Source organism: Schistocerca cancellata, chromosome 10 (genome assembly GCF_023864275.1).
Source record: "Schistocerca cancellata isolate TAMUIC-IGC-003103 chromosome 10, iqSchCanc2.1, whole genome shotgun sequence".
NCBI lineage: Eukaryota > Metazoa > Arthropoda > Insecta > Orthoptera > Acrididae > Schistocerca > Schistocerca cancellata.
This window is the reverse complement of record NC_064635.1, coordinates 3,577,283-3,593,188: the sequence shown is the minus strand read 5'-3', so window position 1 is coordinate 3,593,188 and position 15,906 is coordinate 3,577,283. Positions and strand designations below refer to the sequence as shown.

General features: G+C 42.4%; 1 protein-coding gene across 1 annotated transcript in view; it reads right to left on the bottom strand.

Annotated features, from left to right (window-relative positions):
• Positions 1 to 15,906, bottom strand: part of LOC126106792 (alpha-(1,6)-fucosyltransferase) — a 345,214-nt gene that overhangs the window by 56,520 nt on the left and 272,788 nt on the right. The window contains exon 11 of the mRNA XM_049913180.1: positions 7,717 to 7,954. Within this exon, the coding sequence (XP_049769137.1) occupies positions 7,717 to 7,954 (238 nt within the window). The remainder of the gene's footprint in view (positions 1 to 7,716; positions 7,955 to 15,906) is intronic.

Below are 15,906 nucleotides of genomic sequence, written 5' to 3'. Positions count from 1 at the left end.
TCCCGGGACTGGAATGACTCCTTACCCTCTCCCTTAAAACCCACATCCTTTCGTCTTTCCCTCTCCTTCCCTCTTTCCTGATGGGGCAGCAGTTTGTTGCGAGGGCTTGAGTTTTGTGTGTATGTTTGTGTTCGTTTGTGTGTCTGTCGACCTGCCAGCGCTTTCATTTGGTAAGTCATATCAGGAGACTTACCACGTGGAATGTTTCCCTCTATTTTATATATATATATATATATATATATATATATATATATATATATATATATATATATATATATATATATATATACCTAAAAACAAAGATGATGTGACTTACCAAATGAAAGTGCTGGCAGGTCGACAGACACACAAACGAACACAAACATACACACAAAATTCAAGCTTTCGCAACAAACTGTTGCCTCATTAGGAAAGAGGGAAGGAGAGGGAAAGACGAAAGGATGTGGGTTTTAAGGGAGAGGGTAAGGAGTCATCCCAGTCCCGGGAGCGGAAAGACTTACCTTAGGGGGAAAAAAGGACGGGTACACACTCGCACACACACACATATCCATCCACACATATACAGACACAAACAGACATATTTAAAGACGAGATTTATGTAACCAGGCCTGGGTAACCAAGAAGGCTTCCTCTAAGCGACCCATGAATAGGTTGACCTGCCAACCCAAAGTTTGGTACAGATTTATTGATGACATTTTCATGATCTGGACTCACAGTGAAGAAGAACTCCAGAATTTCCTCTCCAACCTCAATTCCTATGGTTCCATCAGATTCACCTGGTCCTACTCTAAATCCCATGCCACTTTCCTTGACGTTGACCTCCACCTGTCCAATGGCCAGCTTCACACGTCCGTCCACATCAAACCCACCAACAAGCAACAGTACCTCCATTATGACAGCTGCCACCCATTCCACATCAAACGGTCCCTTCCCTACAGCCTAGGTCTTCGTGGCAAACGAATCTGCTCCAGTCCGGAATCCTTGAACCATTACACCAACAACCTGAAAACAGCTTTTGCATCCCGTAACTACCCTCCCGACCTGGTACAGAAGCAAATAACCAGAGCCACTTCCTCATCTCCTCAAACCCGGAACCTTCCACAGAAGAACCCCAAAAGTGCCCCACTTGTGACAGGATACTTTCCGGGACTGGATCAGATTCTGAATGTGGCTCTCCAGCAGGGATACGACTTCCTCAAATCCTGCCCTGAAATGAGATCCATCCTTCATGAAATCCTCCCCACTCCACCAAGAGTGTCTTTCCGCCGTCCACCTAACCTTCGTAACCTCTTAGTTCATCCCTATGAAATCCCCAAACCACCTTCCCTACCCTCTGGCTCTTACCCCTGTAACCGCCCCCGGTGTAAAACCTGTCCCATGCACCCTCCCACCACCACCTATTCCAGTCCTGTAACCCGGAAGGTGTACACGATCAAAGGCAGAGCCACGTGTGAAAGCACCCACGTGATTTACCAACTGACCTGCCTACACTGTGAAGCGTTCTATGTGGGAATGACCAGCAACAAACTGTCCATTCGCATGAATGGACACAGGCAGGCAGTGTTTGTTGGTAATGAGGATCACCCTGTGGCTAAACATGCCTTGGTGCACGGCCAGCACATCTTGGCACAGTGTTACACTGTCCGGGTTATCTGGATACTTCCCACTAACACCAACCTGTCAGAACTCCGGAGATGGGAACTTGCCCTTCAGCATATCCTCTCTTCTCGCTATCCGCCAGGCCTCAATCTCCGCTAATTTCTAATTTCCATCTGCCGCCGCTCATACCTCACCTGTCTTTCAACATCATCTTTGCCTCTGTACTTCCGTCCCGACTGACATCTCTGCCCAAACTCTTTGCCTTTACATATGTCTGCTTGTGTCTGTGTATGTGTGGATGGATATGTGTGTGTGTGCGCGCGAGTGTATACCTGTCCTTTTTTCCCCCTAAGGTAAGTCTTTCCACTCCCGGGATTGGAATGACTCCTTACCCTCTCCCTTAAAACCCATATCCTTTTGTCTTTCCTTCTCCTTCCCTCTTTCCTGACGAGGCAACCATTGGTTGCGAAAGCTAGAATTTTGTGTGTATGTTTGTGTTTGTTTGTGTGTCTATCGGCCTGCCAGCGCATATATATATATATATATATATATATATATATATATATGATATGTTTATAATAGAAGGAAACATTCCACGAAGGAAAAATATATTTAAAAACAAAGATGATGTGACTTACCAAATGTTGGTTGCGAAAGCTTGGATTTTGTGTGTATGTTTGTGTTTGTTTGTGTGTCTGACGACCTGCCAGCACTTTCATTTGGTAAGTCACATCATCTTTGTTTTTAAATATATATATATATATATATAATAGGAATATAATCCACGTGGGAAAAATATATTTAGATGATGAGACTTACCAAACAAAAGCGCTGGCAGGTCGATAGACACACAAACAAACACAAACATACACACAAAAATCTAGCTTTCGCAACCAACGGTTGCCTCGTCAGGAAAGAGGGAAGGAGAAGGAAAGACAAAAGGATATGGGTTTTAAGGGAGAGGGTAAGGAGTCATTCCAATCCCGGGAGCGGAAAGACTTACCTTAGGGGGAAAAAAGGACAGGTATACACTCGCACACACACACATATCCATCCATACATACAAGACACAAGCAGACATAATGTCTGCTTGTGTCTTGTATGTATGGATGGATATGTGTGTGTGTGCGCGAGTGTATACCTGTCCTTTTTTCCCCCTAAGGTAAGTCTTTCCGCTCCCGGGATTGGAATGACTCCTTACCCTCTCCCTTAAAACCCATATCCTTTTGTCTTTCCTTCTCCTTCTCCTTCCCTCTTTCCTGACGAGGCAACCGTTGGTTGCGAAAGCTAGATTTTGTGTGTATGTTTGTGTTTGTTTGTGTGTCTATCGACCTGCCGGCGCTTTTGTTTGGTAAGTCTCATCATCTTTCTTTTTAAATATATATATATATATATATATATATATATATATATATATATATATATATATATATATATTTGAAAAGAAAGATGATGAGACTTACCAAACAAAAGCGCTGGCAGGTCGATAGACACACAAACAAACTCATATATATATATATATATATATATATATATATATATATATATATATATATTTAAAAACAAAGTAGATGTGACTTACCAAATGAAAGTGCTGGCAGGTCGACAGACACACATACGAACACAAACATACACACAAAATTCAAGCTTTCGCAACAAACTGTTGCCTCATCAGGAAAGAGGGAAGGAGAGGGAAAGACGAAAGGATGTGGGTTTTAAGGGAGAGGGTAAGGAGTCATTCCAGTCCCGGGAGCGGAAAGACTTACCTTAGGGGGAAAAAAGGACGGGTATACACTCGCACACACACACATATCCATCCACACATATACAGACACAAGCAGACATGATGTCTGCTTGTGTCTGTATATGTGTGGATGGATATGTGTGTGTGTGCGAGTGTATACCCGTCCTTTTTTCCCCCTAAGGTAAGTCTTTCCGCTCCCGGGACTGGAATGACTCCTTACCCTCTCCCTTAAAACCCACATCCTTTCGTCTTTCCCTCTCCTTCCCTCTTTCCTGATGAGGCAACAGTTTGTTGCGAAAGCTTGAATTTTGTGTGTATGTTTGTGTTCGTATGTGTGTCTGTCGACCTGCCAGCACTTTCATTTGGTAAGTCACATCTACTTTGTTTTTAAATATATTTTTCCTTCGTGGAATGTTTCCTTCTATTATATATATATATATATATATATATATATATATATATATATATATATATATATAAGAAAGATGATGAGACTTACCAAACAAAAGTGCTGGCAGGTCGATAGACACACAAACAAATACAAACATACACACAAAATTCATGTCTGCTTGTGTCTGTGTATATGCGGATGGATATGTGTGTGTGTGCGAGTGTATACCTGTCCTTTTTTCCCCCTAAGGTAAGTCATTCCGTTCCCGGGATTGGAATGACTCCTTACCCACTCCCTTAAAACCCAAATCCTTTTGTCTTTCCCTCTCCTTCCCTCTTTCCTGACAAGGCAACCGTTGGTTGCGAAAGCTAGAATTTTGTGTGTTTGTTTGTGTGTCTATCGACCGGCCAGCGCTTTTGTTTGGTAAGTCTCATCATCTTTCTTTTAGATATATTTTTCCCACGTGGAATGTTTCCCTCTATTATATATATATATATGGTATTAGAAGGTGGAAAGTGTAACATGTCACCCTCACAAAATCCCCACAACGACCTCATTAAGTTTTATTTACACGCCCTCTGCAACCATGCCTTCGCCCTAGCCAGATTACACTCCCATATTTTATTTACTCAGGCTTGTCTGACATTTGGCATTACCCCCAAAGGCCTCACACTTCAAGTTCCCATCTCTGGCTGTAACCCTTCTTTCCATCAGTCCCTATACCAGTTCCAAACTGAACAATCCATTGCCTCACCCACCTAATCCTTCACCTACACATCAACTCAGCCAATGAACACACCTGTCAACTCCTACCCTTAATAAAAGTCCTCAATCTTTCCTCTCCCACATCCACACTGGCTGTTCAGAGCATCCTCCTACACGCCAACCGCAAATTAGAACAGCATGCCACCCTCCACCTCAAAAAGCTACCCAATCTCCTGGTTTCCCACATCCGGAAAGGCAACTCACTCACCCTTCACAACCTTTCCAGCAAACCTCAACCTCCTCTCATTGCACACAAACCCAGTCTCTCGCATCTACTCAATCTCCCACTTCCAGTTCCACTCCCCCCAAAACCTCAAAATTCTAATCAATACAATCTGGAACCACAACACCCTAATTCAGTAGTTAACCTTTCCTCCAAACCTCTCTCCCAATTCGAAACCTCTGTCCTTCCTCAAAATCACCCTCTCCAAACCTTACAGGAATTTCTCACTTCCAGCCTTGCCTCTCAACCCTTCTTAAAAAACCTTAATCCTACTCCCAACATCACCACTGCTGAAGCCCAGGCCATCCATGATCTGAAGGCTGACCGATCCATCGTCATTCTTCCGGCGGACAAGGGTTCTACGACCGTGGTACTTGATTGTCGGGAGTATGTGGATGAGGGACTGCGTCAGCTTTCAGACAACACTACATACAAAGTGACAACACTACATACAAAGTTTGCCAAGGTAATCCCATTCCTGATGTCCAGGCGGAGCTTCAAGGAATCCTCAGAACCTTAGGCCCCCTACAAAACCTTTCACCTGACTCCATCAACCTCCTGACACCACCGACACCCCGCACCCCTACCTTCTTCCTAAAATTCACAAACCGAATCATCCCGGCCACCCCATTGTAGCTGGTTACCAAGCCCCCACAGAACGTATCTCTGCCTACATAGATCAACACCTTCAACCCATTACATGCAGTCTCCCATCCTTCATCAAGGACACCAACCACTTTCTCGCAACGCCTGGAATCCTTACCCAATCTGTTACCCCCAGAAACCACCCTTGTAACCATTGATGCCACTTCCTTATACACAAATATTCCGCACGTCCAGGGCCTCGCTGCGATGGAGCACTTCCTTTCACGCCGATCACCTCTCACCCTACCTAAAACCTCTTTCCTCATTACCTTAGCCAGCTTCATCCTGACTCACAACTTCTTCACTTTCGAAGGCCAGGCATACCAACAATTAAAGGGAACAGCCATGGGTACCAGGATGACCCCCTCGTACGCCAACCTATTTATGGGTCACTTAGAAGAAGCCTTCTTGGTTACCCAGGCCTGCCAACCCAAAGTTTGGTACAGATTTATTGATGACATCTTCATGATCTGGACTCACAGTGAAGAAGAACTCCAGAATTTCCTCTCCAACTTCAACTCCTTTGGTTCCATCAGATTCACCTGGTCCTAATCCAAATCCCATGCCACTTTCCTTGACGTTGACCTCCATCTGTCCAATGGCCAGCTTCACACGTCCGTCCACATCAGACCCACCAACAAGCAACAGTACCTCCATTATGACAGCTGCCACCCATTCCACATCAAACGGTCCCTTCCCTACAGCCTAGGTATTCGTGGCAAATGAATCTGCTCCAGTCCGGAATCCCTGAACCATTACACCAACAACCTGAAAACAGCTTTCGCATCCCGCAACTAACCTCCCGACCTGGTACAGAAGCAAATAACCAGAGCCACTTCCTCATCCCCTCAAGCCCAGAACCTCCCACAGAAGAACCACAAAAGTGCCCCACTTGTGACAGGATACTTTCCGGGACTGGATCAGATTCTGAATGTGGCTCTCCAGCAGGGATACGACTTCCTCAAATTCTGCCCTGAAACGAGATCCATCCTTCATGAAATCCTCCCCACTCCACCCAGAGTGTCTTTCTGCCATCCACCTAACCTTCGTAACCTCTTGGTTCATCCCTATGAAATCCCCAAACCACCTTCCCTACCCTCTGGCTCCTACCCTTGTAACTGCCCCCGGTGTAAAACCTGTCCCATGCACCCTCCCACCACCACCTTCTCCAGTCCTGTAACCCGGAAGGTGTACACGATCAAAGGCAGAGCCACGTGTGAAAGCACCCACATGGTTTACCAACTGACTTGCCTATACTGTGAAGCTTTCTATGTTGGAATGACCAGCAACAAACTGTCCATTCACATGAATGGACACAGGCAGACAGTGTTTGTTGGTAATGAGGATCACCCTGTGGCTAAACATGCCTTGGTGCACGGCCAGCACATCTTGGCACGGTGTTACACTGTGCGGGTTATCTGGATACTTCCCACTAACACCAACCTGTCAGAACTCCGGAGATGGGAACTTGCCCTTCAGTATACCCTCTCTTCTCGTTATTCGCCAGGCCTCAACCTCCGCTAATTTCAAGTTGCCGCCGCTCATACCTCACCTGTCTTTCAACAACGTCTTTGCCTCTGTACTTCTGCCTCGACTGACATCTCTGCCGAAACTCTTTGCCTTTACATATGTCTGCTAGTGTCTGTGTATGTTCGGATGGGTGTGCAACCATTGGTAGCGAAAGCTTGAATTTTGTGTGTATGTTTGTGTGTCTATCGACCTGCCAGCGCTTTTGTTGGGTAAAGTCACATCATCTTTGTTTTTAGATATATTTTTCCCACATGGAATGTTTCCCTCACACACACACACACACACACACACACACACACACACACACACACACAGGATGAAATTAAGGGAGATCTTAAGGGAGATCTGAAGCCTAGAGGAGATAACTGGTAAACAGTATCAAGACAGGAAGTATATCAAGGATTGGGTGAAACTGAGGCAAATTGTTGATAAACATATTATCAGCTCGCTGGAAGGATACAAAGAAGACGATGATAAGAATTTGAAAAACATCGACTGAGAGTTTGGATACACGCTGCCTAATTGTTGTGCAGAAGTGAATTACAGGAAGGAAAATAAAACAGGGTTTAGGGAAATCACGGAATACCTAAATCAGGAAGGCCGGACGCGCGATTGAACCGTTGTCCTCCCAAATGTGAATCCAGCATTTATTCAGTATGGAAGTGATAACGAAGCAAATGGAGGTGCTCCACTTCACTATGTTTCGCATTGCTAAAGCACAAAGACAAGATGAGATTTCTCTGCTAAGCTGACTCAGTCGAATGGTATGCATAAACTAAAAGTGTGGCTGTCAAACTACTCTCAAACTTCGCAACTCACCCAACAATAGGCTTGACGAAGCTGAGGCGGTCAGCAGCCTCGTGCAGCATGCGAGCAGTACCCTCCTGCGGACGCAGCAGGAACTTGAGGAACTGCCCCACCCACCAGACGGGGGGGTCACCGTGTAAGCGGGCGAGACGGGGTGCCAGGTCTCGGGGGATGGCCAGCGGCAGGTAGGGCGGCCGCGGGGACAGTGAGTCCACAATGGGCAGCTCCACCACTTGTGTGTGTGACTTGCCTGTGGGAAACAAGACACTGTTTACCAGACACTGTCATATCTCTTACATTGGATCAGATTTCATATGTGGAGATTCTTCATCACAGTTTATTTAAATAATGATGCCAATTATACAGGGTGATTCAAAAAGAATACCACAACTTTAAAAATGTGTATTTAATGAAAGAAACATAATATAACCTTCTGTTATACATCATTACAAAGAGTATTTAAAAAGTTTTTTTTTTCACTCAAAAATAAGTTCAGAGATGTTCAATATGGCCCCCTCCAGACACTCGAGCAATATCAACCCGATACTCCAACTCGTTCCACACTCTCTGTAGCATATCAGGCGTAACAGTTTGGATAGCTGCTGTTATTTCTCGTTTCAAATCATCAATGGTGGCTGGGAGAGGTGGCCGAAACACCATATCCTTAACATACCCCCATAAGAAAAAATCGCAGGGGGTAAGATCAGGGCTTCTTGGAGGCCAGTGATGGAGTGCTCTGTCACAGGCTTTCTTTTAATCTTATCAGCTGCAGACAGTGCTTGAACCAATTTCAGACGATAAGGTTTCATAACTAACCCTTTTCGTAGGACTCTCCATACAGTTGATTGTGGAATTTGCAGCTCTCTGCTAGCTCTGCAAGTCGATTTTCCTGGGCTGCGAACAAATGCTTGCTGGATGCGTGCTACATTTTCATCACTCGTTCTCGGCCGTCCAGAACTTTTCCCTTTGCACAAACACCCATTCTCTGTAAACTGTTTATACCAACGTTTAATACACCACCTATCAGAAGGTTTAACACCATACTTTGTTCGAAATGCACGCTGAACAACTGTCGTCGATTCACTTCTGCCGTACTCAATAACACAAAAAGCTTTCTGTTGAGCGGTCGCCATCTTAGCATCAACTGACGCTGACGCCTAGTCAACAGCGCCTCAAGCGAACAAATGTACAACTAAATGAAACTTTATAGCTCCCTTAATTCACCGACAGATAGTGCTTAGCTCTGCCTTTTGTCGTTGCAGAGTTTTAAATTCCTAAAGTTGTGGTATTCTTTTTGAATCACCCTGTATAATAACACACAAAATGTAAAAAAACGTAACGTATACAAAAAAGGCACAAGGAATTAAAGGCCAGAATCTGTTTAAAAATTTAAGCATTGATACTGAGAAGAAAACTATGGAAATAGAATGTTTATCTTTGCAACTGATACAGCCACAACGAGAGAATAATACAAAACAGCAACAGAACAAATTGACGTTTTTTCAATACATCAGAAAAAGTGGTTTTGAAATGTCTGTTTAAAAATGTGATTGACGTAAAATATCAAGGACAGAACAATGCAGTTAAATACAAGATACAAACAACAAGTTGTGCAAATAGCTTTTAAGATCTGGACAAATTGGTTCCAGTCACTGGGCTAAGTTTAGAAGCTAGAGCTAGAAAAATGGAATTAGCTCTCCAAACCAGATGAAATGTTTACAATGCAATATACTTTTCCATAAATAGCAAACTTCATCATTAAAACTCTGTCATACAATGAGTGTGTCAATATGCCTCCTTGTCTCTTATCCTCTTTATCAGATGTTTAATTGCAGAACCAGAATTAAGAGAGATTCCAACAGTAAATATACTCTAAAATAGAAAAAATGTGGACATAATGCAGAGATTCTTTATATAGACACATAAGAATGACTAACTGGTCAAAGCACACCATCAGTATCTTTTACTCAAAACCAGAAACAAGAATATTGTTGTTCATTAATGTTAAAAAGAACTAGAGAAAATGGGTATACAGCAGGAAGATCCATACATACTTTCACAATATAGCCGCAGTGCTGCATGAGCTGTGCACACTGGTGCCAAATGGTCAGATGACTTTCATGTTGGACATGGTGCATCAATGAAAAACAACATACTAAAATTTTTAAAAAAATTGTGAAAAATTGATAATGGTTGTAATCTTATCATGCTACTAACACAGCTGCAATCAAAAGGCATAGCAGGATGAATAGCTACACTTAGTATGGTATCAGTTAACATAAATCTCCACTTTTCCTTCCTTTATTCTGATCTAATCTACATACAGTATTTACATGAAGTGTCAAAATTCTTTTATAAACTTTATTTTTCTGGTACTTATTGTCTACAGGGTGACTTATGTCTGACTGGTTACAATGGAAACTCCAAGTAGGAATATCAACAATAATAGGAAAACAATAGTTTGTTACTCATCATAAAGAAGACCCGTTGAGTGCTGCAGCCAGGCACAATGGAAAGACTGTTACACATTATAGCTTATGGCCAAAAACTTCTCCAAAAAAGCAAGCACAGCTCATGTGCACACATTATCACTACCACCGGCACCTCTAATTCAGTCATTTCATTCACGAGGGGGATAAAAGGTTTGCCATCCAGCTGGTGATGAGACCATTAAAGGCACCACATGTTTCAACAGCACAAAAGGTGAGGAATGAAACTGGCTGTGTTTCTCTTCAAAGAAACCAATAGAGCATTTGCTTTAATTGATTTACAATAACCTTGGAACCCCAATTCCAGATGACGAGGTGGGAGTCTGAACCGTATCATCAACCACTGCACCACCTTGCTCAGTCATTCACGGTAGTGCCTGACAAAAGGAGATGTCCGACTGTTCAGTGCGTGCTGAAATTATAACAGTTCGATTGATCTGGTGTGTGTGCTGTAACTACGACAGCACTCAACCTACACAAATCTTCAAAACACTGTCAGTGTTCCCTCCTACAGTTCATTAGCGGAAGCTTTTGAACAGAACTTACTTAACGTATGATGACCATCCAGAAACTAACCCATGTTAGGCTATAAATACTTCCTGGCAGGACACAGTATTGAGTCTAGAACCCTCCGTTTTGGAGGCAGTGCTCTTTACTCACTGAAATATCAAGTGAAAACCCACAGACTGCCCTCTTAACTTCAATTTGTCCATCTGTTTCCCCTATGTTGGAAACTTTAGAGCAATGTTCTATGATATCTGTTTTTCTGGGAGCCTTAGCCCACTAAGACATGCAGGAGAACTTCTGTGAAATTTGGAAAGCACGAGAAGGGAAGCTGTGACTCTTGCCCAGATAGCTCACGAAACTTGAGGTGTAAGTTCGAATCCCAAATTGGCACACAATTTTAAGCTGTCAAGAAGTTTCAAAATGGTGCATACACTGTTGCAGAATCGAAGAGTCATTCTGGATATAAATATAATGCTACAATCTCTAAAGAATGCGAGAAAGAACTTAAATCTTTGCCTCAATATTACGTTCCTATATAATTACCTCTTTGACTTAAGTTTGTAATTCACAGTTACTGCCAAGGAATATCATCATCATCAGTTATCTGCTATATTAGCAGGTCCTTTGCCTCTCCATTTTCTGTGATCCATTGCTTCCTTCTTAAGGCTGCTGTATGTTGTACCGTCCATCATGTCATCCAGTATCTGGAATCTCTTCCTTCCTCACTACCTTTTCCCTTCTACATAACCTTCTAAAACTGTTTTTATCAGTCCGTCATTCTTTCTTAACATATGCCCAATCCAATTTCTTTTTCTTCTCTTTATTGCATCTAGTAACTGTCTTTTCTCTCCCACTCTTCTCAGTACCTCTTCATTTTTTACTCTGTCCATCCAACTTATTCTTTCCATCTTCCGCCATGTCCAGATCTCAAAAGCCTCCAGCCTTTCTCTGTCTTTTTTCCTCATAGTCCACGTTTCAGCGCCATATAGAAGAACACTCCATACAAGACATTTTATGAGTCTCTTTCTGAGTTCTCTGTCCAGACTGCTGCAAAAGATTCTCCTTTTCTTATAAAACGCCTCTTTTGCCATTGCTATCCTTGTTTTAATTTCTGTGGTGCACTTCCAGTCGGTGTCTATCCTGCTTCCAAGATACTTAAAATTTTGCACCTGTCTAGTATTTCTACATGCAGCATAATTTTTATTTCCTTATTTCCTCCTAGTGCCAATACTTTTGTTTTATTTGTGTTTATTTTCATTCCATATTTTTTTCCGTTAGTTGCAATGGTGTCCACCAAATCCTGTAATTCTTTTTCCCCTGTGGCTAGAAGGGCCATGTCATCAGCAAAACTTAAACACCCTACTTTTCTTCCTCCAATTTCTACTCCTTTGTCATCTAATGAGCATTGGTCAATCATATTTTCCAAGTAGAGGTTGAAAAAAGTAGGTGATAAACAGCATCCTTGTCTTACTCCTTTCCCTAGTCTGATCCAGTCTGTACTTTCTCCTCTCACTTTAACTGAAACTTTTTGATTAAGATATAATGGTTTATAAGTCTTCTGGTTTTCCAGTCCACTCTCTTTTCCCTCATTATAGTCGCCAGCTTGTCCCAAACCACACTGTCAAATGCCTTTTCTAGATCGATGAAGCACATCTGTCTCTTCCTTTTTCAATAAACCTTTCTCCCTAAATTTGTAGGAGCCCTATTGCATCTCTGGTGCCCATATTCTGTCTAAAGCCAAACTGCTCCTCACCAAAATTCTCCTCCATTACTTTTACAAGTCTATTATTAATTATTCTTAACATCACTTTGGCTGCATGTGAAATGAGGCTCATTGTCCTGTGCTCGCTGCATTTCTTGGTTCCTTGTTTTTTCGGTAATGGAATCATTACTGTTGTCAGAAAGTCCTCAGGCCATTCACCACTGTCATATATTTTATTACATAACCTCAATATTTCTCTTATTCCATCGTGGTTCAAGCTCTTTAGTATTTCTCCCGGTATTGTATCTGTACCTACAGCTTTGCCATTTTTCATTGCAGCTATGGCAGACTTTACTTCTTCCATTATGATGGTTGGTCCTTTCTCGTCTTCACTTACACTGTTGTGTGACTCAATTACCAGAGTTTCTGGTTTGCTATTTGTGTCATATAGCTCATTTACATATTCTTCCCATCTCTGGAGGACACCGTCATGATCTTTGTACACTACCTCTTCATCTTTACTCAAAATTTCCATAGTAGCACTTCCTGCTCTGTTTTGTTCCCATGTCATAGTCTTTACTCTGTTGTATAGTAAGTCGTATCTTTCCTTTCTGTCCAGTTCTTCAATTTCATCACATTCCTTTTTTAGCCATTTTTTCGTAGCCTGCTCTGTTTCTCTTCGCAGTTCATTATTTAACCTTCGGTATATCTTTCTTGCATCTTCAGTGTTCTTGTTTTTCAATTTTCTTCTCTCCTCCATCTTGGAAATCATTTCTTGTGTGACCCATGGTTTTTTTGACCTTTTCCCTTTTACATATCTTATATTTTGCTGTCCTGCTTTAATGATTCCTTCTTTCAGCATATTCCAGTACTCGTTGGCATTATCAGGTGCTTCTTGGTCTTGTAATGTGTTTAGAAACTCCCGAGACAGAATTTCTGTAATTTGTTCTTTGTTGGATCTTATCTTCTCTGAATCCCACTTCTTCACCATGGTCGCCTTCTTCAGTTTTTTCATTCTTATTTCTATTTCTGCCATAAGTAAGTTGTGGTTACTATTAATATCTGCACCTGGTAATGTGTGCACCTTCTTGATTCCATTCCTGTATCTTTCTTCTACCAGTATAAAATCGATTTGGTTTCTGTATTTATCCCCTGGTGATTCCCAAGTGTAGAGCCTCCTCTTGTGGTTCTTGAACCATGTGTTTGCCGCTATCAGCTGCCTTTTCCCGCAGAAGTCAATTAACCATTCGCCTCTGTCATTTCTCTTTCCAAGAGCATGACTGCTTACTATGCTTCCCTCTTTCCCTTCTCCCACAATGGCGTTCCAGTCTCCCATTACTATTTTGCAGCATTTTTTATTTTCGTCCATTATTCTCTCTATTACATTGTATGTTTCCTCTACAATTTGGTCATCATGTTCTGAAGTTGGCATATACACCTGGATAATCGGCAAATCTTTTTGTGCTCCTTTCAGCCTTACACCAATAACCCGGTCATTTGCATAGTCTACATATTCCACACATTTAGCCAATTCCTTTGTCATAATCATTCCTACTCCATTAATTCCTTTTACTTCTCCTCCCGAGTAGTAGAATACATATTCATCTGACTGCAACTCTCCATATCCATTCCATATTACCTCAGCAACTCCTACGAGGTCCATATGATTCTTTTCCATCTCTCTTTTAAGAGTTTCTAGTTTTCCTGCTTGTAGCAGAGTTCTGACATTCCAGGTACCAATCCTTGTTTTGATTTTTTGCCTCCTTTCAAGTTGTCCCCCCCCCCGGAGATCCGAATGGGGGACTATTTTACCTCTGGACACTGATTTAACATGAGAGGAAGCCATTTTTTGTGCATAAAATGGAGACTGCATTATGCAGGGAAGATAATCTGCGGTGGTATTCCGTTGCCTTCCGCAGGTCTACAATATACCACCCCAAATTTCACTGTGTACCACCACAAATAAACAAGCACTTTTGAGAACTTATCATTGTCTTGTGTATAGTTTAATTTGTAGTAAATCAGTGTTTGTGATATGTTACACCTAATTTTCCCTTAGGAGCAATGCATATTATCCACCTTTATCATAAATTAACTATTTGCAAGTTTCCTAACAACTGTAATTAACCTCAAAGGGTTCTAGGAAACTAGAAATTCTTACTATCGCTTTTTCTGTTGCCTTAATAGAAGTCTCTTATTGTTCATTTGCTTCAGTTCTTATAGTTAACTGCCAATTCTTAAGCTCAACAAATTAAAAGATAATCAGCAGGCTTAGCTTAAAGTTACTGTCCTGTAATACATTTTACCAGCCAAAATGCAGCTCCACAATGAATACTGTTATTGAACAAGAAATGGGTTGACTGACTTTCGTTGACTTGACTGCGAGTGGCATTTCAATGGTAAAGCTAGGTGTCCTGTACAGGGTGTGAGAGCATTCAGGTTGTTGTACCTGATCCCCCTAACCAACAAGTTTGAGGTGCTGTCTTTCAGTGAAATCGAAATTGAGCCAATGGTACTCAATCCACCTGTTTCACGGAAATTTGTTTCATGAGGTGGCAAATGCAAAAGGGTAGAGGTATATTACCTGCTGCAGTTCAAATGTATGGCAAATGATGGTACCCCTTAGGAAAATGGCAGCAAGGGACACCAGGGGCTCTCAGAGTGTGTGCCTGGTGGCCCCGTTCAACACGTTGAAGAGGCTATTCGGGCAGCCATTGAGGTAATAAGGTGAAAGCAACTACAGGTTGTGGCACACACTGGAACAAATGATGCTTGTCATATGGGCTCCAAGTTCATATTAGGATCATTCCAACACTGGCAGAGAAGATTGCAAAGACTAGACATATGCACAGAGTTTCCACAAAGCTCACAATTTGCAGCAATGTCCCCAGAACTGACCACGGCCCCTCAATTCTGAGTCATGTGGAAGGACTGCAACAGAGACTTCAGACTTCGAAGGTGTCGTGACTTCCTAGACTTGCGCCACAGAATTGAGAACTGTAGGATCCCCCTAAATTGGTCAGGTGTGTGCCACATATCATATAGCTGATTGTGCGTGGGGTGCACACAAGGTTTTTTGTCAGGTGACTCTGCACCCAATCCAGGTATGGTAGCTGTAGGAAACTCAGAAGTATCAGTGTAATATTGAAAGAAATGTCTACAGCAGGTATGAACACTGAAATCCTAGTGGTTAACTACCAAAGCATTCACAATAAAATGCCGGAGTTGAGGGAGGAGATTGGTGTTTAACATCCCTTCAACAATGAGATCATTAGAGACAGAACACAGCTCAGATTAAGGAAGGATGGGAAATGCAATCACCTGTCCCCTTCCAACGGAACCACCCCTACATTTGCCTGAAGCAATTTAGGGAAATCGTGGAAAATCCACATCAGGATGGCCGGATGCAGGTTTGAACCATCATCCTCTCGAATGCGAGCCCAGTGTGTTGACCACCCGGTGCCAGAGTTCAAAGTTCTCCTGAAAAGCAATGAATATTGCATA